Below are 26,513 nucleotides of genomic sequence, written 5' to 3'. Positions count from 1 at the left end.
CAGCAGAAGGCGGCTCCGCGCGAGGGAAGCGCCCTATCTTCTAGTCTGTCAGGGCCAACAGGCTCCTGAGGTGACGGCAGCTACCCCCCCCACACACCCCCATCCAGGGCGACACTCCCCGGCAGAGGGCGGAGAAGGCGCAGGACACGGAACTGGCCGCCTACCTGGAGAATCGGCAGCATTACCAGATGATCCAGCGGGAAGACCAGGAGACGGCAGTGTGAGGGCAGGCCAGCCCCTCCTGGCCACCACACTGCTGCGTTCCAGGCAGACGGCCGCAGAGGGACCCGGGCCCCAGGGAAGGAGCCGCGTGCTGCTCTCTGAGGAGCTGCCCAGGCCTAGGGCTGGACTCTAAGGAGCTGGGGGAGTCCCACCCCGTCCCCTGAGGCCGCAGCCTAACCCGGAGGGAGGCTCACAGGGGACCAGGAAACTGGACTGGGCTGGGCAGGCCCGGGGCAGGGGGGATGGGGGTGACATTGGGGGCCCTGGAGTTCAGGGGCCGCAGCCGCGAGGGCAGAGGCCCCGTGAGGGAGCCCCCAGGAAGAGGCTTCTTAAGCCTCCCAGCCCTGTGGGACTGTCACTCTGAGGCTCCTGGGAGCTCAGCCCCCTCTCCAGCCCCGACCCCCCACCCACCCGGGGTCTTCTGCTGCATCTGCCTGCCCGCCGCCCTGCTTAGCACCTCCCCTGTGACCCTCCTCCCAAACCCAGTCATTTCACCTCCGACTCTGCGGCCTGGGGGTTGGGATGGGGCGCTCTCGTGGTGACATGTTTACAGCTGGGTGTGACTCAGTAAAGTGTATTTTTTTTCCTTTCTGCTTTTCATTTTTGGGGGGCGGAGTGGGAAGTCTTCCTGAAGCAGTGGGATCTGCTGGGTTATCCGCAGGGTGGGGTACTGGACGCGTGAACGCAGACCCATTTCAGGGGGTCCTGATTCCCGTTCGGGGGTGGGGTCTGAGGGCCTGCCCGGGACCTGACCTCGGCCAGGCTGCCGGGCTCGCAGGGGCCGGGGGAGGAGCCGATTTCTTCCTGCTTCCCGCTTCCCGCTGGGACGATAACAATGAAAGTGAAAGAGGTGGGGCAGGGGCCAGGCCTGGTTTCTCGGGCCCTGTGGCCCGGTGGCTGGGCAAGCCCCCTCCCCCCTGGCCTCCACCGCTCTGGCTCCTACGGGGACCTGACGAGGCGATGCTCGCGGTCCCGGCTCACAAGGGGTGGGCATTTGCAGCCGCTGCCGGGCCGGATCTGGAACTTTTCAGACGGCTCCTGTCTGCTCTTAAGTCTTAACCAAACCCCGGCCTGCGGGCTCCTCCTTCCTCAAATCCCCCCGCCCCCCGCGCGCCCCCTCCAACCTGCGCTCCGAGAAAGGCGCAGCGGCCTCCGCGCTCCTCCCCCCAACCCGGGCGCTGTTCTGGGGTTCCCCTGCGAGCCCCTCCGCAACACGGAGCAGGGCATCTCCCTGCGCACTTGGTGAAGCGAGCCGAGGCGGGGGCTGGTGCGCCTTCCCCAGCATCTAAGAGCCGCTGGGAGTCCAGCGGGTCCTGGGAGATGGAGGGGGGGCTGGACGGGGTTCATCACTGCACCCACCCGGGGCTCGGCGGACAGAGCCGCACACCGCCTCGAACGCGGGACCCACGCCGGCACCTGTGGCACACCCGGGGCTCCGTACCCACTCCTGGTCTCCACCTAAGGCTCCGTGGCCGTGGAGGGAAGCGGGCGTCCAGAGGGAAAAGCGGACGGCAAACCGGGGCTGGGGCCGAGGGAGCGCCAGATTGGGGCATGGGGAATGGAGTGCGAGGACCCGACGGAGGCCAGGGGCCGGGATAGGCCGGGATCAGAGGATGGGGGGCCCAGGAGAGCCGGGCGTCTGAGAGCCGAGGGCAGAGGCCGGGTGAGGCGAGGGTGTGGGGCGAGCGGCGGGAAGAGGGGGGTAGGGGCGCGGGGAGGGAGGGGAGGCGGGGACGCCGGGGTCGGGGGGCGGTGCGGGTTTGAGGGGAGGGGGCGGGGCAGGTCCTTCCTCGGTGGGGGGGAGGGGGCGGGGGCCCATGTGACCGGCTCAGACCGGTTCTGGAGACAAAAGGGGCCGCGGCGGCCGGAGCGGGACGGCCCGGCGCGGGAGGGAGCGAAGCCGCGCGCGCGGGCAGCGAGCGAGTGAGCGTGCGGGGCCCCGGAGGGCGCGCGGCGGCTTCGGGCCCCCCAGCCGCTGCCCATCTGGGGTCCGGAGGCGGGGTGGGGGTCCGAGCTGCGTCCTGGGCTCCAGAAGGCCCCCGGAGAGATTCCTCCCTCTGTGCGCCCGGACTGGCGGCGAGAGGCCAGACCCCCCCAAGTCCGCCCCCACCGCAGTAGCAGCCCGACCCTTTGGGCCTGGCCTGGGAACTGGGGCAAAGCGGGGGGCGGGGGGGCCGTGGATGGTCCACGCTGGCGGCCTCCGGGGGGGACTCTGACCCGTCCTCTCCCCTCAGGATGCAGCGCCGAAGCTTCCTCCTCCTCGCCTTCCTCGCCCTCCTGGCGCTCACCTCCGCGGTGGCCAAAAAGAAAGGTGATTCGGCGGGAGCGGGGGGCTGGGGCGGGGGGCTGGGGGGCTGGAGCCCAGGAAGGGTGAGTCCTAGTCCGGGTCCTGAGCCCTGCTCCCCTGCGTTGCAGACAAAGTGAAGAAGGGAGGCCCGGGGAGCGAGTGCGCCGAGTGGACCTGGGGGCCCTGCACCCCCAGCAGCAAGGACTGCGGCGTGGGATTCCGCGAGGGCACCTGCGGGGCCCAGACGCAGCGCATCCGGTGCCGGGTGCCCTGTAACTGGAAGAAGGAATTCGGAGGTGAGGTGGGGTGCCCGCGGAGGGTGGGCAGGGGGCCCAGCTTCAGGCTGCCCAGCCCTGAGCTCACCCGCGCTCTCCCGCCAGCCGACTGCAAGTACAAGTTTGAGACCTGGGGTGCGTGTGACGGCACAGGCACCAGAGCCCGCCAGGGGACCCTGAAGAAGGCGCGGCACAACGCCCAGTGCCAGGGGACCGTCCGGGTGACCAAGCCCTGCAGCCCCAAGGCCAAAGCCAAGGCCAAAGGTTAGCGGCGGGGTGGTCACGGGGTGGCTGCCCCCACCTGTGAAGGCAGTGGTGAAGCTGCCGTTCATGGATACTGGCCAGTGACTTCTTGATGTCTACACTGTCTTTCTGTAGGCAGAGATACCTTAGGTGGGTGGTACTGAGAGCTCTGCAGATGGAGTTTGGGGGGTTGAAACCCTGGCTCAAGTAAGGACCAAGTCAATAGTTCTGTTTGAGCCTTTGGCTTAGGATCCAGGGTAGTGGGCCTGGAAGGGCCTGGCTTTGTCATTTCCCAGCAGGTGGGGGCAGTTTCTAGCTGGGAAGGACTTCCTTACTTCTCTCTCCCTTAGCTTCCTTCCTGAGTCCCGGCAGCCCTGGAGGCCAACCAGGCAGAGGGGCATATGCCCACTTCTCAGGTGAGGGGACTGAGGCTGAGTTCCAGGGCTGCTGGGACTAGGACTGAGGACGGGAACTGGGAGGTTCTCAGATTTCCCGGCGGAAGCCTAAGCTGGGGGAGTGAGGAAGGTTCCAGGGCATCACAATGGCTGCCCTGGCCCAGGGGCTTCCCGCGGGCTGATGGAGAACCACCAGAGGGCAGAATTTTGTTTTCTCTAATGCGCGTGCTGCAGGGAGGGGGCGGGGGTCTCCACTGGGTCACCCGAACCCTGCTAATGCAGTGTTTCTTTCTTGTTTTACAGCCAAGAAAGGGAAAGAAAAGGACTAGCGGCCAGGCCCCGATGCCAAGGAGCCCCGGCTTCACCCGGAGGCCCGGCCCACGCCCTCCCTCCACAGGCTCAAGATGTTACCCACCAGTGCCTTCTGCCTCCTCGTTAGCTTTATCAATCATGCCCTGCTTCTTCCCTTTCACTTGCCCACATCACCCCAAGTGCCCGAAGTGGGGAGGGACAAGGGATTCTGGGCAGCTTGAGTCCCCCCCACAAAGGGATTTGATTCCCCGGTACCCACTTTTCTTTTTCCCCCAACTGGATGCCATTACTAAGAAATAAATAAAATAAATATCTTTTTGTTCCCAATAAAAGCTTTTCTTTTAATATATAAAAGCCCCTTCCCAGGGAGTTTGCTGTGGTGATTTGATTTGTTGGAGGTGGGAGAATGGAGGAGAGAGAGGGCTGGAGGGAACGGTGGCTTTCAGGGGGTTGGGGGCTTGGCGGTGAGTGCCCCCCAGAGCTCATGGAGAAAGAACGGTTATGAAAATTTCTTCCAGGGCCCCCTATTGACCCTTGAAAGGGTGCCCCTGATCAAGTCCCCTGAGCCCTTCAGTCCTGTTTCTCCAGGGGCCAGGCCAGGGGTAGAGAGGGAACCCAGGAGACAATAGGACTGACTCCCCCATCTCAGTTTCCCCCACGTCAAGATCTTTGGGTCCAGCCCACTGCCAATCCAGAAGGTTCTATCCTTTGAGAGAAGAGAGGTGGGAGTTGCTTGCCCTCCTCACCAGCCCTGTCCCCCCCACTGCCCCACCACCGTTACGGAAGACGGGATCATATCCACCGCACCCTGGGGTTTCTCCTTGGAGACCCACTGGAGCGTCCCTCATACTCTGAAGAAGTCAGGGCGAATACCCCTTGCCACAGTCCCACCCTCGCTACATGTGACCCAGGACGAGCCCTCTCCTTAGGTAGCGGGGTCAACTCCACAGAAAGATGGGACCGCTCAGCTCAGCCGAGGGTGGGAAGTGGCCAGACCCCAGTTCCTGAGTGGACCCCTGATCTCCCCACTGGCCCATCCTGAATGTGACCTGGGTGTGCTATAGGGGGTGTGCTCAGAGCCCACTCTGCCTGGCTTCCAGCCAGTCCACCCCCCACACCCACCCACCCAGAGCCCGGCTGAGTAGCTGCAGCAAGGGGCGTCTCTGCCCCTGGAGTGGGACTTAGGAGGAGGGACGGAGCCTACATGCAGGGGCGTCGGGGGCAGAAAGCACCGGTTACAGCAGAATAGGAGGCCCTCCCCTTCCATTCCCTTCCTGAGTCTCCTTTCCCAACCATTGGCCCTCCTGCTCTTCCCAAAGGAGGCTCTGCTCCCCTCCAGACGTCCCTTCTTCCAGCCACATCGGCCAGTCACAGTGGGGCAAGGTGCCCACGTCGGCCAGTGCCCCCCAGCTCCCTGAGGCAGGACCACAGAGATGGGTCAGACTGTCCGGCTCAGTCACCTCCTGGGGCTGATCCTTGGCCTGAGCAGAGACCTGGTCTCGGAATCCAGCCAGAGCCTCTTCTGAGCCTCGCGGGGTCTCGGGGACCTCAGTTCTCTTCGGAGAACGTGAACGCTGAGAAGTGCCTCCAAATCTCTCCTGGGCATCCACCAAGCCACGTGGTCGCCCGCACACGCACCAGCACCTCCAGGGGCACCCCTGCCTGCCTACCTGGCAGGGCCGATGTTCCGATACTGGCAGAGCAGCAGGTGCCGGAAGGTCTTTTTGAAGGTGGCGTTGCAGAGGGCGTAGCAGGCCGGGTTGATGGTGCTGTTGACGTAGCAGAGCCAGTAGCCGATGGACCACACGGTCTCGGGGATGCAGCTCTGGCAGAAGGTGTTCACCAGGACCATGACGTTGTAGGGCGTCCAGGTGAGGATGAAGGCCAGCAGGATGGCGAAGATGGTCCGCGTCACCTTGCGCTCCCGGGCCGCCATCTGCCGCTTCTTCCGCACCTGGCTGCGGGCGATGCTGGCAAACTTCCGGGCCACGTTGGCCGCCGGGCGCATGCCAGCCGGCGTGGCAGGCACGATCTCGATGGCCGTCACGCACTCGTTGCCCGTCTGCTTCGTCACAATCTGGATCTTGGACCATCTGGAGGCCGGGTTGAGGGTCCGTGGCTGGAGGTGGGGTGCAGGTGTGGCCGGCGTGGTGGCCTCTGTGGTGGACAGCTCTGTGGGCGGGCGCTCCTTGGTGTTTTGGGTGGCGCTGCCCGAGCTGGACTCATTGGAGGTGTCCTTGTCGGCCACGGGGCGTGGCGGGGGCGGCAGCGCGGGCGGAGGGGCCTCCTCTAGCTTCCCGTTGCGCAGCTCGGCCCGAGCAGCGGCATCTCCCGGGGGCGGCGGTTTCTTGACGCTCTGCTTCATCAGGGGGCTCTTGAGGAAGGCCAGGGTCTTGGCCTTCTTCTCCTTTGGGCCTTCGGGCCGGTGCTTATGAACTCGGCTGCGACTGGCCAGGGAGATGTGGACATACAGCACCGTCATGATGACCACGGGCAGGTAGAAGGCAGCGATGGCCGTGCCGAAGGTCACCGCGGGGTTGGACAGGAACTGGATGAAGCACTGGTTGTCGGGCACCGTCCGCTTGCCCACCACAAACTGCCAGAACAAGATGGCAGGCGCCCAGAGCACGAAGGACAGGACCCAGGCGGCGGCGATCATCAGGCCCGCCATCTTGGTGGTGCGCCGGGCCGGATAGGTGAGGGGCTTGGTGACGCAGAAGTACCGGTCAAAGCTGATGATGAGCAGGTTCATGACAGAGGCATTGCTCACCACGTAGTCCAAGGCCAGCCACAGGTCACAGACCACGGCGCCCAGGGGCCAGTAGCCCTTGATGATGTACACGGTGTACAGGTTCATGGAGAAGGCGCCTATGATGAGATCGGCACAGGCCAGGCTGAAGAGGAAGTAGTTGTTGACCGTCTGCAGCTGCCTGTTGACCTTTATGGACAGCATCACCAGGATGTTGCCCACGACCGTCACCAGGCTCAGGGAGCCCGTCACCGTGGCGATGAACACCATCTCCACCGTCTCATAACGGTTATGGGTTGACGTGACCAGGCGCACAGACTGGTTGCCCGAGCTGCCGTTGATTGGGGTGAAGTTAGCCATTTTGGTTAGCAGCAATGGGCCGATAGTGTCTGGAATGAGAGAGGAAGGGGGTGAATTGTATGAGAGGCGTGAGGTGGGGTGCCCTGGAGGAGCAACATCGTCCTGCAGGACTTGAGAGAACCCAGTCCCATCACTTCCTCCTGTCTCCGCTCACAGGGCGTTTATTGGGTGCCTACTCTTTGCAAGAGGATGACAGAGGATGAGATGCTTGGATGGCATCACCGACTCAATGGACATGAGTTTGGGTAAACTCCAGGAGTTGGTGATGGACAGGGAGGCCTGGTGCGCTGCGGTCCATGGGGTTGCAAAGAGTCGGACACGACTGAGCGACTGAACTGAACTGAACTCTGTGCAAGCGCTGTTGTAGGCGCTGGGGCTACAGACGTGAAGGAGACACACACGGCCCCCCACTCTCACGGAGCTCACATCCCGATCGGGGGAGACATACAAACACATGAGCAATGAAAAAGCGCTAGAACGAAAACTAGGGCAGGTGACAGAGAATGAGTCAGAGAGGGGATGGGCAGTCAGAGCTGCAGAGAGTGGCCTCAGAGAGGGCGATGGCGGAGCTGAGGCTGGGAGTCATGTGCAAGGTATGGACAGAAGGCCAGTGTGGGTGGAGGGGTGCGGGCAAGGGTGGTCCCCGACTTCAGCATGTGGCTCAGGTCAGGGGTATTCCTTCATTCACCCACTTTGTCACTTCTTTTATTTTTTTAGATTTTTAAATATTTTTTAAATTAGAGGATAATTACAATATTGTGCTAGTTTTTTGCTATCCATCAACACGAATCAGCATTAGGTACACGTATGTCCCCTCCCTCTTGAACTTGGTCACTTCTTAACCAAATGTTGCGGCGGGACTTGCCCACTAATCCCTACAGAAGGCACTGGGGACAAAGGCAAGAATATATACTATCAGCTAACATGCATTGTTTACCAAGCACCTTCCATGCTTTCTGCAAGTATTCATCCATTTCATCCTCACAACAAACCTAGGAAGTGGGCGCTGTTATTTATTTGTTTATTGGTAGTGGGGTGCGGCATGCAGAATCTTAGTTCCCTGACCAGGGACCAAATCCGCACCCCCTGCAGTGGAAGCATGCAGTCTTAACCCACTGGACTGCCAGGGAAGTCTCGGACATTGTTATTTCTTTCTAACAGATGAAGAATCCAAGGCTGTAACCTGCCCAGACTTCCTAGCTCCTGCCGCTCATGTTGCTGTCCCAGAGCTAAGGGGTCTGGCAGAGGGAGGCCCAAAGAGCCACAGGAGCCAGAGGTCCCAGAGGTGACCTGACCTGATCATGGAACAGGTGGCATGGAACCGGAAGTTCAATGAGGAGGGGACAATGCCCCTGTGGCACACTCCCCCATTCCCAGGGCATGGGGGTGCAGTGCAAGGGTAGCTGGGGTCTGCCTGTGAAGAGTCAGAAGCCGAAAGGGCCCATCCACTGAGGCCAGACTCCCAGGGCTTCCCGGGGGCCACTGCCTGATGGGAACCCGAAGGGGGAGTGAGTGGCCCAGAGGGGCTGCAGCAGGGGCGCCCGTGGCCAGCCCCCAAGGGTGCCCCTCACTCACCGGTGCACACCGCGCGCCCTAGCCGGAAGCCCCCAAGCATGCGGCCTCTCCCTGAAGCCTCTTCGCGTCCCCCCCACCTCCTCTCCCTCCGAGTGAGGGAGGCCCACGCCCAGCGCGCTGTGCCAGGGCAGCCGTTCAGCCCAGCCTCCTTCACACCCGCCAACACGCACACCATTACACACGCACATGGGCCCATCACAGCCCCGGCAGCCCCGCAGCTCCCTCGCGTATATACGTAGTTCTGTGCGTCTGTGTGAGAGAGAAACAGAGGCGGAGGAAGTGGGGTGTGGAGGAAGGAGCCTGCGCCCCGCAGCCCAGGCACCCAGGGTCTTAGCTGGGCGGCCATGCACAAGCCACCGCGCCTCCCTGCCCCTCCCGCTCTCCTTTGCAAAGTAGAGAGGCTACCTGTCCTGGGACAGCCTCCCTCCCGGGAGCGATGGGGGTCAGCACCTCATCTGCCTCTCCAGCACGAACGTGCACTGGAGGTTGGAGCCAGGTGCCAGGGTGACTCCCCCCACACCCCGCCGCTAGGGTCCCCTCCAAGCCCAGCTTTAGTCAGCCAGCATCACAGCCCCATCCTCCTGGCCTGGCAGTTTCAATCCTCACACCCAATTCCTTAGTCCACAGAAGAGGCTCAGAGCAGGGTGGTGCCACCCCCAAGGTGGCAGAAGAGTCAAGGGCAAAGACCAAGTACCATGCTGACAGACTCCAAAATAGAAGCTCGGGCACCACCTCCTGGGCAAGACAGGAGGCAGAGGCACCCGGCCTGGGGAGGCTGCCTTCTATAGGCACGTGCTGGCTGGCTGGCGAGAGCTGGGCAGGAATGGTTCGTCCGCCAGCCCCAAGGAAACCCTCGCCTTAGACCCCCGCTCCCCCCCGCTCTCGCCAGGGTCCAGACACAGGCCGGTGAGATCGGAATGGAACTGGAGGTATCAAACAGGAAACACATAATAGCTCTTGTTTATTGAGTGTGAATTATGAGTCAGGGATCCCTCTGAGATTTTTATATAGATTATTGGGTTTAATCCTCACAGCAGCCGAAAAAGGCAGGTGCTGTAAGTGTCTTCATCTTACTGAGGTATCTTCTTACCCGCGAGGATAATGTGAATTAACTTGCCTAAAGTCACCCAGTGTGTAAGCAGGGGCGGGGGCGGAATTGGAGCCTGGGAGCCACCTTAACCCCAAGGTGCTACAACAGCACCTTGTCGTCCTGCCTCTACTCCACCCTGCCTCGGGTGGCTCTGCGGTTAAAAGAATCCACCTGCAGCACAGGACACACAGGAGACAGGAGTTCGATTCCAAGTTTGGGAAGATCCCCTGGAGAAGGAAAAGCAACCCACTCCAGTATTCTTACATGGAGAATCCCGACGGACAGAGGAGCCTGGAGGGCTACGGTCCGTGGGGTCACAAAGAGTCGGGCAGGACTGGGCATACTGCACAGGGGTGGATCAGGGGAGGCCTGGGTGCAGGGTCTCTTCTCATTCCCTTTGGGCTCCCTCTCCTAGCGTCCCCAGAGAAAAGCAGATCTCTTGTCTCCATCTGAACAGCTTGTCTCCAATCAGGTGGCCAAGGGTTTATTCGCCCTGGACCTGCTTGGGGAAGCAGCCAGCTGCAGACAGGGCTAGGCAAATACTTTCCCCTCTTCCGGCCCTAATATCTTTCCGGGGCGGGGGTCACCCGCAAACATGCAAATTTAGCCTCTGCTGGGGCGCTTCTCTGGGATCCAGGCCCGCGGGGAACCTGGGGAGGGGAGCAGCCGCCGCCCGGGGATGTGCGCACCGCTAGATGGCAATGTCGGTCCCTGGGTGCAGCTCCGGACCTAGAGCCGGTGGCCGCTATTTGCCCACTGCCCCCAAACTCCGAGAATGACCGGGAACGCAGGGGAGGTCCCTCACAGGGGAGGGACTGGGGCCCCCTCTCCAGGCCCCGCCCTGGAGCTGCCTTGGGCTCCTCCAGGGGTTCCACGGTGGGAAAGTTAAGGGCACCCGGTTCCATCCGGCACACTGCGAGGCATGGGTGGGCGGGAAGGCGAGTGCGAGTTCTGTTTGTGTGTGATCACTGGGGAGCGCGAGTAGAAGCTAGTAGCTGTCTGCATGTGCTGTGTGTGTGTGCGCTGAGCCACGCCTGGATACCAGTGCGCCCGTGTGCGCGTGAGCATGCTCGCGCGGTGTGGACACGTGCATGTGCATGTCTGTGTGTGCCTGAAGTGCTGCGGCCCAGGGACGCACACGGTTCGGGTGTGCCTGCACCTGTGAGCCTGTGTGCAGGAGCAAATGCCAGGCCCACCGTGGGTCCTGTGGGTCCCGCCCCTGCCCGGAGGCTCAGCCCATACTTCGGCTGTCTGAGTAGGAAGAAGGTCGGCCAAGAACCCGGGTCTAGATCGCTCCCCGCCGGTGTATGGGGAAGGGTTCCCGGCTGCACCGCAAGACCCGACTACAATCTGAGTTGCCAGGGAGACCCCAGACGTGGGGGTGTCGTCTGAGCCCAGGCCCCCAACGTTGAGGTGCAGAGTCCCGCACTGGGACGGACTTTTTCGAGGGGTTGCTGGTAGAGTCTCTCACCCCGACTTGAGGGACACTAGGCTCTGATGTCGCCGAAGGGCGCCCAGTCTGCGGGGCAGAAGGGCGCGAGAAGCACGTCCGTAACTGGGAGGCCCGGCCCGAGGCTTGTGTAAGGCGTGTGTGTAAGACTCTTCTCCATCTCACATTCCTCACCCCGAACCCCGCCGAAGAGGCACCGCCCGGCTTCAGCGGCTGGAGTGGGCACCCGGCCTCTCGAGCCCTGGACTGGGGCGGGCCTCGTTGGGAATTATTACTGGGCCCAACTGGAGTCCACGTCTCCGCGACTCCCTGGTGGTCGAAGGGGCCCTGGCTCCCCCGTGCCCCACCCTCCCCCAACTCCCTGGAGCGCAGTTCCTGCAGCCTCTGGGCGTGGGCACCTTGCTTTCCTGGGTCCTGGAGGCCCCCTTTCCCAGGCGCGATGGGCTCGCGTTCCCTGTACACCAGGGCGGGGGGCGGTGGTGGTGGTGGTGGTGAAAGGGGGTTGGGGGGTGAGTCCTCGATTCCTACGCTAGGGCTGCGGGAAGGCTGTGGTCTCCGCTGTGTCCCTGGGGCAGGAGAGGAGATTAGGAATTGTGGGGACGGAGAAGGGGCGCAGGGGATTTGGCACCGACATTGCGCGTGACACTTCCGCCATGGGGCTCGGGGCTTGGCGCTGGACCTCCCAGTCTGAGCCTGGGCGACAAAGGAGGGGAGTCTTGGAGGGGGGAGGGGCGCCAGGAGAGGGCAGGGGTGTTTCCCGTCAGAGTTCAAGGTCGCTGACGGAGGACTCGGTGGACTGGAGTGGGCTGGCGGCGCCGGGGTGGCGAGGAGACGGGCGGGAAAAAGCCTCTTTGGGGCTCCAGCGCCTGGCGCCCCGAAGAGCTGCCAGTGCAGGGTGAAGTGCGGGGTCCCGCCCCCGACGGCTGCCCCGGGCTCCCGAGGAGCTGCGGGCGGGCACACACACCGTCACCACCGCCGCCGCCGCCCGACCTCCTGCCTGTCCATTCCTTCCCGGAGGCGCACCTGGGGAAGCTTCCGAGCCACACTCTGGGCCTTTCTTCCAGCGGGCCCCTCACCCCCCCAGGCCTTCTGCACCTCCCAGCACCGGGCTCGCCCGCGAAGAAGCCTGGGGCCCTGTCCTAGTCGGGCCCGCCTCGGGGAGCCTCCGAGGGTCCGGGAGCCACGCGTCCCTCTCTGTCCACCGAGTCCCCCGCCCCCGCGCAGCCGCGGAGTCACTTACCAGACACCTCCGCCCCGTTCCCCTCGCACCTGACAGACGGCGGGACTGGGGGGTGGCCCCGCGGGCCGGCGGGCGGGGCGCGCGGCCGGGCCGCGGGCCGGGGGCGGGGACGGGGCGCAGAGGGGCGGCCCCTGCTCCGCCCGCAGCTCCCGGCGCTGTGGCTGAGACTCGCGCTCACGCTCGCACTTTTCCCCGAGCCGCGTGATGTCACGGGGAAGCAGCCAATCCTGGCGGGGCCGCGCCGCCCGCCCCGGGCCGGCCACCCAACGGGGACGCGCGGGGGGCACCACCCCGGGCGTCGGGGACCCCTGCTACGCGCGCCCCTCCCTGGAGCCGGCCGGCGGCTCTCCACTCGGGCACTGTGGGGAGGCACCGCCCGCGGTCCCCAGCGCGGCTTGGCGGGGGGCGCTGCCCTCCCGGGAGCCTGGAGGTGGGGTGGGGTGTCCGCGTTGTCATGGGGACGCGGCGCCCCCTCGCGGGCTGGGAAGGGAGCTGGCAGCCCCGTCTGGCTGCGCTCCCGCCCCCGCTCTGACCAAGCACCGGGGACTGGGAGGGGGTCTCGTGCCCCGCCCAGATCTCTCTCACACTGCCCGGCTCGCAGCTCGACCACGGGGGCGCGAGTGTTTGACCCTAACAGGAGGTTATGGGTGGGTGGGTGGGGTGGGCTCTCGGCCGTCCGGGTTCCGTCGGGGCAGAGAGCCGAGGGCCGGCACTTTCGAGCCTCGAGGCGGAGTATTGGCCGCCGGGCAGCCAGGGAAGAGGGGGCGCCGTCGGGACCTGGGAAGGCGCTGGAGAAAGAAGCTAGGCGATGGTCCCTAGAGAGAGAGGAACCGGCTCATCGCACGCAACCCCGTCCGACCCTCATTCCCGCGGCCAGGCTTCCTGCTCCCGCGCTCCAAGCCGGGGAGCCGGTGCGCACCCTTTCTCCAGCCCCGGGGACAGGACGCGCCGCCCATCCAGCCTGGAGGGCAAGCTCTCCGATGCCTTTGAGGGAAATCCGAGTGCCCAAGGTCACCTGGGGTGGAACCCGGAGCGAGACCCCCGAGGCAGAGAGCTGCTGGTCTCCTTGAGGTGTCCGGGAACCGCGCGGGCCAGAGCCCTGGGGCTCGGGGCCTTGCCTGCCCCAGCAGGAGGGCCGGCTGAGGCACTCGAGGGATGAGCGCTGGGGAGGCTTCAGCACCTCGGAGAGCGCCACCTCGGCGCAGACCTTGGCAGATCCGCTCGGCCTACGGGCAGCAGCGTTCCCGCCTCCCCCGAGGCCATCCTTCCTGTGGCCGGCCAAGGTCCCCCCACCCACCAAACGCCCGGGCCCCGGGGCTTGGCACCTCAAACTCTCTGAGCGCAAACATCCGATTAAACCTTAAGACGGAAGGTTTCTTTTCTTGGAAAAACAATTCAAGTCCCGCCCCACCTCCACCCTCCCCCAAGGGTTGGGCGGGGGGCTGTGAGTGCTGGGCGCGGGGAGGTGGAGGGCGTACCGCAGCGGAGGAGGCAGCAGGAGCTGCCAGAAAAGGGGCGGGAACTCAGGCAGGAGCCAGCCCCGTGGTGCTCTTCGTGTGGAGCCCTCTGTGTGAACCTGAGGGCTGCAGCTGGCGGCCTGGACGAGTTGAGAAGCCATCGTCTTTTACCTGAACCATCTGGTCTCCCATGATTCCCATAACCAAAGGGTGGAAAAGGCCCTGCTGTTCTTGCCCTCATCTCACAGAAGAGGAAACTGGCCTGGTTGGTTCATGTGACGAATAGATAACTGTCTGCACTGGTTTCCCCTTTCCATATCCTTCCTAGGGCCTGGGAGAGGGTGGTCCTTGTAGGAGGGTGAAAGTGTGTGTTTGCACAGACATGCAGGTTGGGATGAACTGTCAGAGGAGGAAACAAACAAGGCCACTGGAGGCTGCAGAAACTAGAAAAGTCTCCAACCACTCCCTTGAATTCTTCCAGAAGCTGTTGGGCAAAGCTACCCCCATTTTCCCAAAATGCCTATGGTGGGGTAGGTAGGGCCTTGGGCATCCCCAATCCCAGATCTCACAGTGAACTGTGGAGAGCAGAGTCAGAAATCAAGGGACTTGGTTTAGTCTTTACTCTCTACCTTTGATCCAACCGGGTCCATAGGCATCTTGATAGTGAAAGTCGCTCAGTCCCGTCCGACTCTTGGCGACCCTTTGGACTATAGTCCATGGAATTCTCCAGGTCAGAATACTGGAGTGGCTAGCCTTTCCCTTCTCCAGGGGATCTGCCCAACCCAGAGATTGAACCCAGGTCTCCTGCATTGCAGGCGGATTCTTTACCAACTGAGCCATGAGGGAAGCCCATCTTGGGTCCACAGAACTGCTGGGAATCCAGTTGGGATTGCTGAGTTCTGCCCCACTGACCCTGCAACCTTATCATGATCAGCAAGGGGGCCCATGGAAGCTCTACCCATGCAGACAAGGGCTTTCTAAGGAAAGGGGATGGTGTGGGGATGGGAGGTGTTGACAGGGGTCTCCAACAGGTAGGGGCTGGGTTCATGCTTGACCAGTAAGGACAGAGGCAAGGCCAGGCAGGACTGAATTTAGGTCACTTCATCCACAAGGCCTCCTCCTACCCCTTTTTCCCAAAGTAACAGGGTCCCATCTGGGTTCAGACCCTGGCTCCACCAGTGAGCTGTGTGCACCCACCACAGAGGGTTTGTGGAAAGGCCTGAGATGATAAACGCTGAATCCTCAGCACACGTTTTACCATCAACACATTCAGAGTCCCCACTCAGACCACGGAATTCTTCCTCCCACAGAGGGAGGGGAGGGTTTGGTGGAGGGCAGGCACTGCAGGGGGCGCCATTCTCCTTCCATCCTTTAATGTGTAACTCAAATCTCACCTCTCCAAGGAGGCCTCCTCCTACCACCCCAGTGCTCTCAGAGCTGGAAGTAACTTTAGGAGGCTGCAGAGAATAAGCTCTACCTCCTATCCGGAAAAATGAAGCAAGAGAAAAGGGACGTGGCCTGCCCAAGGTCACACAGCTAGTTGATGTGTCTCTTGGTCCAGAGCGTGCTATAACACTTAAAATTCCAGTGCTCCTCACCATATACCTCTTCACATGGTCTCATATTACTTGCTTTAATCTTGCGGTTCCATCGCTGCCGGGGCAGAGCAGACTCCTGTGTGCCCCGCAGTGTCTGGGACGGAGCCGAACACAAAGGTTACTCGGAAAGTAGCTGCTGCGAAAAGCCCTGGAGGCGGCTCTGACCTCCGCGTCCCCCGTGAGAGAGGGAGCAAGTATCCTTTCCCCAACTGGCTTAAAACTCAATGGCCAAGACTCAGGACCACAGCAGACCCCTGGGCCACTGCCCTGACACAAAGCAAAGGGAAACCCAAGCCCCCAGCGCACGGCATCTTGGGGGGATACCTGTAGGTAAGGCCTTCTCCCTGTGGGCCACCCCAGATACCCATGACACGTGCTTTACAGGACTGCAGGGGAGCCAGCTTTCCGTTCAGTGATTTCTTCACTCCAGGCCCATCATCCTGAGTAGGAAGCAACCAAGATGAGTGACCTCCCAGCATTCTTACCTACCCACCTGTTACCATGAAGGATGCCCCAAACCTTAGCAGGCTCCTAGAAGCAGGCAGTGGTGGGACACGGGTGCAGCGTGAAGCAGGTGTGGCAGCTCTTACCTGAGTGGCTTCTGCTGAGGCATCGTGGGGCGCCCCGCCGAGGACAGCAGCATCAGAGGCACTGCTCGGGAGAACCGCGGCAGCCCAGCCCCACGGCCCCGGCCCCCACCGCTCCCCGCTCCCTCCATCCCCCGTGGAAACAAACAGAGGAGACCGGTGAGGGGCATGTCATCATTTTAATGATGTAGATCTTTGGTGTTTCCCTCATTAGCAGTCAGACTATCCCCTCTCCTCCCACCACAATGTTTCTATGATGAGTTACAAACAGAAAAGTAATCACATTTTTCATACTAAAAACAAAATAATCAGAGCCTTGATTTCTCCACTAGAAACTACACGTACAGTTCAAGATTCCACATGCAACACCTTAAATCACAGACCAAGACCTCACATTCTGACCCGGAGTCTCACCCCTCCCCCAGCCTTGGGCTGGCTTTGGCCTAGGCTCAGCTAACACTTGACACCCACGGGTGCTGCTCTGAGGGCCTTGGGGGTGGTGGGGAAGGAGGAGCTTGGTGGACAAGCCCTGGGGGCTGGCCAGCCTACACCCCCCACTCCTGAGTGAGGACCTGCCCACTGTCCCTTGACTCCATCCCGTCTCGGGCAAGCAGGCTGTCCCCCCACTCCATGGTTGGCCCCCACTCTAAGTGCAGAAGTCCCCGTGCTCAGGAGTCCGGGAGCCGGGCCTGACCCCTGACTGTGGTCTCTGTGGGGGGAAGATGATCAAGGGGCTGAAGCTCTGGAAGGCTCAGAGATGGAGGTGGTTTCTGGGGGCCAGACCGCTCCTCCTGCGTTAGGGCTCCTGGTGGCTCTGCCTGCACGACAGGTGAACAGGGAGAAGCTGCCCTACTGGCCACTGGCCAGGACGGTCGGGCCTAGATCTGGAAGACTGTTCACCCTCCCGGGGGCTCTCTGCCCAGGGCTGAGTCCCTTGAGCCTTGGTTCCAGGAGAAGGAGGGGGGGTGCGTGGCAGGGACACCGACTTCCTCCTCCACTCGCAAGGAGCACAGCAGTCTGTGACACCCCTGGGCCCCAGATCCTGGAAGAGTCTAGTCCCTGGAGGCAAACCTGGCCCCTTGCACCGCCTCACTCCCTGCTGCCCCGGATGGACGCCCTCCTGACCCCCACCCTCGCGCTCCTGTTCCCTGACGCAGCCCACGGCTCTTCCGCGCGCTCGGTTCCCAGTCAGCTGTGAGGTCCAGTTTCTGCTCAGCGGTTCAAGGGGAGGCACCAGGGCACGCCTGTCTCTACCTGTTCCGTGGCTCCCCGCTGGGGCCCGAGGCCTCCCCCCTGGCACTGCCCCCGCCATCAGGAAGGCGGTGGTTGTTGCTCAGGTCACAGCGCTGCGGGGTTGGTCCCTCGGTGCTGGGGAGGGGGGCGGGAGGAGAGGCCGTGGAGGAGGAGGGCAGGGCGGGCTCCCGCCCAGGGGTAGCGGGCCGTTCCCAGGAGGCTGTCCGGGGGCTCAAGCCTCGCTCTGCCAGCTGCCCGGCTTCTGGGAGCATTCCCCGAGAGGTGGAGGGCTGTGGCGAGGGCGTGCGCGCGGCCCCCGGCTCAGCGCCTGTCTGGGAGCTGCGGTGAATGCGGTGGCTGACGATGATGTTGTTGCCGAAGCCGCCCATGGAGGCCATGGTGGTGCTCTGCTCGCGCTGCACCACGGCCGTCATGCCCCCTTCAGCCATCAGCCGCTGGATCCTGCTGAGCGCGTCTTCCCCGCTGGCCCCGTAGTCCGAGCCCTCCCCTGGAAGGTATAAGGCAGAAGGGAGGGAATCAGCCGCTGGCCTGGGCCTCTGAGTCAGGCAGGCCAGAGCTAGGAGGACCCGGCGGATTCTAGCTACAGGCAGGAGCAACGCAGTGGCCAACCCCTCAAGAATCAATCAAGTGAATTTTCCTGGTGGTCCAGTGGTTAAGACTCTGTGCTTCCAATTCAGGGGGGCAGGGTACGGGTTCGATCCCTGGTCTGGGAACTAAGATCCCACAGGCTGCATGGTGCAGCCGAAAAAAAAAAAAAAAAAAAAATCAGTCAGGGACTTGGAAGCTAGCTAAGATGCCCCAAACAATCCTAATTCACACTTCAGCCTAGGGCGCTGAGACTGCTCAGCTGGTTAAGCGCAAGCGCGAGGCCTGGACCGGAACCTGGGAGTCTGCCTTTAACCCCTTGGACACCAGAGGCAGGCTGGTCTCGCATCCCACAGAAACAGCCCAGAGGGCCGGTGGTGTCTGCCCCTCCCCGTCTCACACAGCCTAGTAGGGACGGCCTGGGCCTGGGCCTGGGCCTGGGACAGGGTCCACGTCTGGTGTTTGGAAAGCAAGGGCACTGTACAGGGTGCGTCTAGAAGACGCACGTTCTGCTTGGCACCTTTTCAAAGCTGTGTTCTCTCTCTCCATTATTCTTCTGTTTACGTCACTTTCTAAATGCACACGAGGAAGACGATTTTCAAGTGTTCCTTCGAAGGCATTCTGTCTCCTCTTAATGTCCCACTTTCCCACGTTATTCCCCACGTACTGTTCTCGCGGGGCCAGATGCCTGATACCCTCATGTTTCCCTGGAAGCAGCCAACTGCCCCAGCCTGATGTTTCAGTCTGCATCTTGAGGGAGGAACAAGGAAGGTCCTGCTCTTTCCCCAAAAGCCTGAGCATCTTCTTGAAGGGGGCAGATGACACTGGCTCAGATCTTGGTTCTCCCATTCACTAGCTGTGTGACCGTGGATAAATCCCTTGCCACCCACATTTCCTCAGTTTTCTGACTTGCAAAACAGGGATGAAAACATCCAGCCTGCACGGTGCCAGGCGGAGGGAATGAGATGACGCCCGTTAAGCATCTGGTCCACAGCGGGTGCTCCGTGGTGGCTGTCGTAACCTGGTCTCTGCGGGAAGAGCCCCGCCCCGAGGGGCCTTACTCTGGCTCGTGCTCGGCCCTCACTGGCAGGTTAAGTGGTCTAAGACTGTGGGCAGCTATGATCAAGGCTCCCAGGCGGCCAGGGCTGCTCCACCAAACTATGGATGGGTTTGTTTCCTTTGCCTGTTTGTTGGCCACTTGGGGACTTTGCAGTTTGGGCGGCTTCAATAGTTTTGAACTTTCGGCAGTATTTGTCGTCAGTTGCTATCTTTGCGAGACTTTCTCTGCTGCTGCACCATCCAGCGCCTTGTCCCCCTGCTTGCCTGGTCAGAGCTGGGCATCTAGACATCGTCTGGGCAACCCAGCTGTGCCAACGTCCCGGAAGGCCCCTCCGTCCTGACGGGTGCATGGCGGCGTGTGCTGGCGGTCCATCTTCGGGGAGACAGCATTCCCCAGCACTGAGCAGGGACTCCACCAAGGCTTTTGCTGATGTCCAGCTTGCTTTTCTCCAGATTTTCTGATAAATTCTACCCTCCCACCTCCAACCCCTCAAGACAGCTGCTTCAGGCACCTTCCCCTGAGGCAGCTCAGGCCAACCCCAAGGGCAGGGGAGAGGACCTGAAGGGCTCTGAGCACTCCTCTCGGGGAAAGCCGCCAGCAGCGGGTGAGCGGCGAGAGAACGGGCAACCCAGGGCCTCGCTGCCAGCAGTGTCTACCCTGTGAGCCAAAAGGGCTGCCTGGGGAGGCCCCGGGGGACCCTTGCGCTCATTGCCACCCCCATGGTTTTCCAAGCGCCCCATGCGTCGGGGGCTCCCCAGCCTGGCCCGGGGTGAGCAGTGGGCTGGCCCCTGGCCTGCTGGCACCGGTGCTCCCTGGCCAGGCACCCTGCTCGGCGAACACTCTCCTCTTCTCCCAAAGCTCATTCTGGGGGCCGGGCAGGGCTGCTGGGGGCCCTCAGGGAGCTGTCAGTTAGGCCTCAGCATAGCGCTGGGCGCCTGACTCCGGGCCCTTCTGTCCGTTCCCGCTGCACCAGTACCTGCGGTCCCGGCCGTCTGTCACTGCAGCTGTCTGTCCGAACGGGTCTGTGGGCGTCTCTCCCCCTCCGCCCGGCCTCCGCGCTGCTACTGCTGCCGTCCTAATTCCGCTCGGAGCCACTGGGCTCTGGTTGAGTCCATACTCTTCAAAACCCAGCAATCACGAGAGTCCTCAAAGCGGTGAGGATGCTGTGATGCTCACAGGCCTCCGGTCGGGTCCGAGCTGTTGCCCTGACCACCCCTCTTCCCACCCCCACAGACTGCCTACGCACACTGTGGGGGTCCTCCCTGTCACACACCGGCCCGCTGCCCCGTGGCCCAAGGCCACTTGTTCTCAGGCCAGTGCCCGCCCCTGCCCCCGTCCCGCCCCGGCCCGGCCCCTGCTGGGCATCGCTGCCTCTTCTCTGAGCCCTGCAGGGCCCGCACCTCTCCACGGCAGTCTCTCCCTTCTTGGCTCCAGGTCCCTGATGGCCTCAGACTACGTTTTGATCCCCTTTGGGCTTGCACTTACAGTCTACCTGTCACATAAGTGTGTGGGTGACTCAAGGGCTCCCAGACCGCCTACAGGCATTCCAGCCTTCAGTCAAAGTGAAGTCGCTCAGTCGTGTCTGACTCTTTGTGAGCCCATGGACTGCAGCCCACCAGGCTCCTCTATCCATAGGACTTCCCAGGCAAGAATACTGGAGTGGGTTACCATTTCCTTCTCCGGCCTTCAGGGGACCTCCAAAATCTGGTCATGTGTTACCCTCTGCTCTGGGGGTGCACTTCCACGTCCGTCTCCTTTCTGAACTTAATGTGTGAGGGAAGAGACGTGGCTTCATCTCTCAATCTGATTCCCTCTGGATTCCTGGCGCCTAATACAACACTAGTACTAAAGCACTCAATAAAGATCGGACAGAAGTGTTTAAAACATACACACTAACAGTTTCCTCAGGGCTGGGTATGGGGAGCTTCAGCCAGAGCTGGGAGCTGGGGAGCTCTAAGCCAAGGCTAAGAGCCAAGGTGGGCCACCAGCACATTCCTCCAGAGGGGAACACCCTGGGGCCCGCGGGGAGTGGCAGCTGTGGTCAGGGATCCAAGCTAAGCTCCAGGAGCAGGGGCGGCCACGGGAGGTAAGTTTGCTGTCGCCTTCCCTGCAGCAAAAGCATTTCTTTTTGTCTTTGAAAAATGGGAGACTGATTTCGTGTTGACACGAGATCATTTCCTTGGCAAGGTACGTTCTGGATGCAGAGGCCAGGGTGGCATCAGGAACTTTCCATGATGGCCAGTTTTGGGGTTTCCCCGCCCGGACGAGGGGGGCCAGGCTGCATCATGAGAGGAGCTGCCTGTCCTGATCTCAGGGGCACCCTGCCCCTCCCCCTCACGGTTGCTTTTCCCTGGTCCACGGCCCAGGTTCCTGCAGCCGTACTATTGTCTTCCCCAGACAACAGAAAGGTCCAGACAACCTTTCCCAGTGGTCAGAGGCAGAGCCGTGGGCTCCTGAATAGTGCAGCACAGCCAAGCTGGGGGCAGGGCCCTGCCTTGAGTCAGTTCACTCATTTCACATTTGCGGAGGGTCCACTGCAAGCCAGGCAGGCATGGTGTCAGGGCTAGGAGCAAACACAGAGACCGGGGATGCTGCCCCTCGCTTTTGGAGTGACAGGGCAGGGAAGCTTTAAAGCTGGACCAGCAAAAAAGTCAACACCTGCCAACTCCCCCCATGGAGGGCTCCTCCGGGAAGTCCTAGACAGAACTGAATGGATTTTAATAAAATTCCTATCCAACATGAACATGAGGAGTAGCTGAGAACCCCTCAGTGCGAGCCAGTGGGACAGGGCTCAGAGACGGGCCACTGGACGGCAACTGCCGCCGTGCAGTCAGCGGCCCACCCTAAGGTGCCTGGGCTGCTGGTGCGTAGAGGGGTGCACAGGGGTACTCCCACGGGGCCCGCTTCCTAGCTGAGCCCAGAGGAGGAGTTCACCAGCGTGATGAGCAGTCTCTTCTACTGCTTCTGCAGATGTGGCCACTACTTTGCTGACTGGGGGTGGGGGTTGGGGGGAGAGGAGGAGAAATGTGTGTGCGAGTGAGAGAGAGAGAGAAAGCTGCCGTGCCTGCCTGCTAGATGGGGAAAGCAGACCAGGGAGGAAGTCTGAGCCCGAGGAGACTCCGACTCCAGCTTCCCCTACCAGAGCGGCAGCAGTGGATGGCGGTCAAGGGCGAAGCACCCCAGGACTAGGCTCCTGGACCCAGGAGAGAAGAGGCTGGCTCGTTGGTCAATGCCCCATGCATCTGCTCCCCTTCTTTCTAGGCACGGGCTTTCTGCAAGGGACTATGACATTGTCCCTTTCAAAGTCAGAGGTCCAAAGCTCCAGGCAAAGGTCGTCAGGCCACAGAGAGATGCAGTGAGCTATCTGAGCTACTCGGCCACAGCTCCCCTCCTGACTGTCCCCTGCTGAAAAGTGCCTCTGGCCTCTAAAGGGCTTGTCCTCCACCAACCCCTCTGCTTTGCGGGGAGGAGACTGGGAGAGAATGAAGTTCTGGCTTCTGAAACTGGAAAAAAGACTCTTCTGCCTCCTGCCAGCCCATCCTCCCCACCCCCAACCATGAAGAAAGGCACTTACAATCATAATTGACTGGAGGTCAGAAACAAGCTGATGCAAGTCAAGAAATAACCAGGGCATCTTTGGCAGATGAAAACACGGGAGGATGCCCTTCTTCTCAGGTGGGCAGCCCCCCTGTACTTGACCTTCAGGGCGGAGGCCTACCTCCAGAACCAGCTCCCTGTAACCTGCCCTCCCCGCGCGTCCAGCCTCAGTTGTCAACAAGCGCTGACAGGCCACAAACAAAAGCCCCCCAGAGGTCCTTGGTGCAGACTGTAATGGCTTTGAGCATGGCGCCCTTGCAGGTGCCGTCCCCTCTGCGAGCAGTGCCTGTCCTCCTCCGCACCCCACTTTGCCTGGCATTTTCCGCCTCATCCCGGAAGGTGCAGCTCAGGGTCGCCTCTTCCAGGAGTCCTCCCCGAGCCCCACGGCCGGTGCGGCTCCCCCTCCTCTGCAGCCCTGAGGTCCTAATCACGAGAAGTCACTACCCGCTGGGGGCCCGCCTCCTGCTCTAGACTTCAGCTCCTCGGGGAAGCACCAAGGCCTGTCTCTAGCCGCAGCAGCTGATGCACAGAGGACAGGAAGAGGCCACGCGAACACGGCAGAGGGGCCGCCCAGACCAGGATCCGCCCGGGGCTGGCGGGAGGTGCTGGGGCACTCTCCTCCTTGGTGAGGCTAGGGCTGCTCTGGCAGCTCCGTCCACACTGGGGGTTTCCATCCCAGGCCACAGACGGAAAGGGACGTGGCTGTAAGACGCGGCAGCTCGTGGCAGCCGCGGGACAGTGCCCAGGGCGAGGCTGCAGCACAGAAGCTGTGCCCTGAGGGGACACACAGATCAGCTCCTCTGCCCAGAGCATACCTGTCTTCTGGTCTCTCCTGAGCAGGTGGCTTACCACAGACCTAGAGATGACAGGGCTGTCTGGAGGCTGCTGTGTATGGAGCTGCAAGCAGCCAGGGGCCAGGGTGGGGGGCAAGGAGACCGACTGGGTGTGAACAGCCTATTTAACATAGCTGCCGACACACTCCAAAGGGGGCCTGAGCGCTACGCAGGGAGGTGTTAATTGGTTCTCAGCAGCGTGAGGCCAGCACGGAGCCATGGCCGAGCCACGCCTGCCACAGTTGAGAGAAAGGGGCTGATCGTGAGCCAGGCTGCAGCCCCAACGGCCGTGAAAGACGCATGTGTGTAAGGGCCTCTCGACCGGCCGGGCTGAAGAGAGAAGACAGCTACCCCAGGTGGGGGCAGAGGGTGGTGGTGGTGGCCCTGGCAGCTCTCTGGCATGTGAGTTTGCAGCAGGGCGTCCCTCCTGCCTTTTCTGTGACTCTCTGAGCCCTGCAAGTTTTAGAGGATAAGGAGGTCAGGGTCCCTGCTGGGTGCTGGGCCAAGCTCTAAGAGTAGCCGGGAGGCTGTAACAGGTGGTCCATATCAGGGAAGTGACATTCCTGTCCAAGGAGGCGCTGAGCGCTGTCGCCGTGGGAGGGGTGCCCGCCCTGGCGGCTGTGTCGCAGTCCCAGCACCACCTGTCTGCAAAGGGGGCAGGAGCCTCAGGGGAGGCAAGAATGGTCCTAACCACCAACCTCCCTTCCCCGCTGGCTTATTTCCCCTCTAGTGTTACACAGCTCCTACCTTCACCAGGACCGGAAGCTGCCGTCCCCGGCTCCTGTATCTCCCGCTCCGTCTGGGTCTCCGCATTCTGCAGCTGTAGGGCCAGAGTCTGGGTGCCCTGAGACGTCACCGACGTGGTGGGGTTCCGGGGCTGCAGGCCGATGGCATTCATCAGGCCCATGTCTCTGTCTGTCCTCCACGTGGCTCTGCTGGTGCTAGGGACAGACAGGCGGACGGGAGTCAGGCAGGGCTGGGAACAGCGGCCCCACAGAGCCCTGCCTGCTCTGCGCCCGAACTCACGGCGCAGGCCGAACCAGGGCCGGCAGGCTGAGGCCCACTCCCACAGCGGCCTCTCGCGGCCGGTTAACCTGTACATGTCCTTCTCCTCCAGATCAGTCCACGTCCTGGGACGGTGAAAAGGAAGTGGCGGAACCACCCATCTTTTGCAAAGACGGCTGGTCCAGTCACCCCAACAATGAGGGCCTCTCTGGGGAGGCAGAGATGGCTGATCTTAAAAGACACTCAGGACTCAGGCAGCCAGCAGCTGAGCGGCTGGAAGCCACGGGGCCAAGGGTGAGCAGCACAAGCGGCCCTCCCTTCAGCTTTTCCCCCCTCCAGCTACATGCTGGCAAGACTCCAGTTTAAACTCTCGGAACTTCCACTCCATGGGACTCCACAGGACTCCTACTGGGCTGTTTGGGGGTCCTCCTAAGAAGCGGGGAGCACCAGCTGCCCAGAGTGAGGCCCAGGCCCAAAGCACCCCCCCACTTGGGCACGTCCTGGGCGCAGACCCTCAGGGTGGCAGGAGCTGGCAGCGGAGCGGGCCCGCGGTGTTCAGGGCAGGCACCAACCGTCCTGTCTGCAGCCGTTTCTGGGGACTGTGCCCGGGACTTCCCCGAGGAAGCAGTGACTGTTTCTGGGGACTGTGCCCAGGACTTCCTCGAGGAAGCAGTGACTGTTTCTGGGGACCGTGCCCGGGACTTCCCCGAGGAAGCAGTGACTGCTTTGGCTTTACCACTGACCCAGCGCTTTGTTTTCTCAGAACGTTTCCGTCTCCATTAATGAATTAAATGATGGGAGGATCAGCACCAGGTTCCTACTAAGTGGCCCCTGGGGAGGGTTTGTCCCTGGGCTGCAGCTCTGGGCAGCTTGGTCCCCGAGGCCTGGGTCACGTGGGAGGCTGCCCACGAGCAAGTTCCTAGGGAGGGCATCCCTCTCCAGAGCTCTTTTCAATGCGGCTTCCCCGGACATTGCGGCCAGGACCGGGGGGCTGGATGGGGTCCTAGCTGGTCTTCAATCGAGACTTGGAGGGCAGAGCTTTTGGTCTTTTTCTTAGCTATGAAACGCTTTTCTTGAACGGAACCACGTACAAAAGCTCAAAGTGTGAAGCAGAGCAGAGGGAGCTGCTCTCGTTGAGAAGGGACACCCACGGAGCCAGGCGTGAGGGCACCGCTCCGGACCCACTGAAGCAGGAGGGATGGCCGGCTGCCTCCTTCACAAACTCACCCAGGCCTCTCGCTGCTTCGGCTGCTGGAGTGAACAGTGAAGACCGTCTCATTCAGCTGGTCCCAGTAGTACTCAACACCAGAGTTCGAGGCCCTGGAAATCAGTTGGGAAGGAGACAGAGTGGAAGACATGAGAGAATGGCCAGAACGCCTCGCTCCTTTTCCTTCCTTCCTCTCTCCTGGGACTGGGCTGAGGCTGCGAAGAGACAGATGCTCCATGAGGATGCTCAGTGCCAAGCAGCCCGATGTATCTCCAGCAGCCCCGACGCCTGGAGTGGCGGCTTTAGCCTCTTCCATCTCCCAAAGCCTGACTGGCTCCTCTAGGGGGCTGAGAGAAGCAAAAAGATAGCCACGCCCGTCATAGGCAGCGAGGTCCGCATATTCTTCAGCCATACAAGACGGTGGCTAAGAAGGCCCTGGAGATGCCAAGCGCCACAGCCTGCCTGCCTGAAGGGCGCGCTCAGTGCTCGGGACGTGAGCGCAGGCTCTCGCCACTGGGCCTCCCCTACAGCCACGGGGCCAGGAGAAAGGCAGAGGAGGGCACCCTGACGTTTTTATTTTGCCTGCAGCTCAGAAGGCTAACAGGAAAAAGCTCCCGCTGAGCCAGAGAGGCCCACATCTCTTTCTATTCTGGCCTGAGAGCCTCCTTTGCCAGGTAGAGGCTGGAAAAGCAACAGGGAGAGCTGAAGATGACCCGGGAGGGCTCACAAGCCTCTCCAGGGGATGGGGTGAGGAGAGGAACTCCAGCGGCGAAAGGCTGGGCGGCTGATGGCAGAGAAAGGAGTTTCTGTCCATCAAGTTCTCCCAGCTGCCAGCCTGGCCCTGGCTCCTTCTTTCCCTGCAGTGGAGTGTCGGGCGCTTTATCACACTCTCACCCAGGCACAACTGCTAGGAGGGAAGCGGGGGCCTCTTATTTTTCTAGACTGAAGTGCCTCCTCAGGCAGCAAGCCTGGCTGCCAGCGGTGTGTGCCAAGACACAAGACGCCTTTAATTTTAAAGATTCCCCACTGAAAAAGATGCTACCTACACCCATCACAGGGCTCACGGTGGGGTGCTGCTGGTGGTGAGGAAATGAGAAGGTAAAGAGTTGGGAAAGAGGTGTCTTTGAGCCCT

General features: G+C 61.8%; 4 protein-coding genes across 23 annotated transcripts in view; 2 read left to right on the top strand and 2 right to left on the bottom strand.

The window, feature by feature from the left end:
* The window catches only part of DGKZ (diacylglycerol kinase zeta), a 43,544-nt gene extending 42,736 nt beyond the window's left edge, over positions 1 to 808 (top strand). For all 10 annotated transcript variants that reach the window (XM_070473098.1, XM_070473099.1, XM_070473100.1 and 7 more), the window contains one exon: positions 108 to 808. In XM_070473098.1, the coding sequence (XP_070329199.1) occupies positions 108 to 224 (117 nt within the window). In that variant the 3' untranslated portion in view covers positions 225 to 808. The remainder of the gene's footprint in view (positions 1 to 107) is intronic.
* MDK (midkine) lies at positions 745 to 4,066 on the top strand. Of its 4 annotated transcripts, none has more exons than XM_020881828.2 (6): positions 745 to 1,208; positions 2,457 to 2,533; positions 2,638 to 2,805; positions 2,890 to 3,048; positions 3,378 to 3,443; positions 3,726 to 4,066. In XM_020881828.2, exons 1-6 carry the CDS (start codon positions 745 to 747, stop codon positions 3,749 to 3,751), a joined length of 960 nt encoding a protein of 319 aa, XP_020737487.2. In that variant the 3' UTR covers positions 3,752 to 4,066. The 4 variants fall into 4 exon arrangements, with proteins under 4 accessions (XP_020737487.2, XP_020737489.1, XP_070329205.1 ...); XM_070473104.1 differs by lacking the exon at positions 745 to 1,208 and adding an exon at positions 1,233 to 1,885; XM_020881829.2 differs by lacking the exon at positions 745 to 1,208 and adding an exon at positions 2,038 to 2,145.
* On the bottom strand, positions 4,049 to 12,552 carry CHRM4 (cholinergic receptor muscarinic 4). Its single transcript, XM_020881827.2, has 2 exons — positions 12,199 to 12,552; positions 4,049 to 6,872 (listed from the first exon to the last, which is right to left on the bottom strand). The coding sequence occupies exon 2, from the start codon at positions 6,841 to 6,843 to the stop codon at positions 5,401 to 5,403; it is 1,443 nt and encodes a 480-aa protein (XP_020737486.1). The 5' UTR covers positions 6,844 to 6,872; positions 12,199 to 12,552; the 3' UTR covers positions 4,049 to 5,400.
* Positions 12,553 to 16,000: 3,448 nt separating this feature from the next.
* The window catches only part of AMBRA1 (autophagy and beclin 1 regulator 1), a 163,277-nt gene continuing 152,764 nt past the window's right edge, over positions 16,001 to 26,513 (bottom strand). For all 8 annotated transcript variants that reach the window (XM_070473093.1, XM_070473090.1, XM_070473092.1 and 5 more), the window contains 3 exons: positions 25,402 to 25,494; positions 23,917 to 24,110; positions 16,001 to 17,581 (listed from right to left, as the gene is read on the bottom strand). In XM_070473093.1, coding sequence (XP_070329194.1) covers positions 17,091 to 17,581; positions 23,917 to 24,110; positions 25,402 to 25,494 — 778 coding nt within the window. In that variant the 3' untranslated portion in view covers positions 16,001 to 17,090. The remainder of the gene's footprint in view (positions 17,582 to 23,916; positions 24,111 to 25,401; positions 25,495 to 26,513) is intronic.

The sequence above is a fragment of the Odocoileus virginianus genome, chromosome 10, assembly GCF_023699985.2.
Source record: "Odocoileus virginianus isolate 20LAN1187 ecotype Illinois chromosome 10, Ovbor_1.2, whole genome shotgun sequence".
NCBI lineage: Eukaryota > Metazoa > Chordata > Mammalia > Artiodactyla > Cervidae > Odocoileus > Odocoileus virginianus.
The sequence above is the reverse complement of the archived record's forward strand: the minus strand, read 5'-3'. Positions and strand labels throughout refer to the sequence as shown.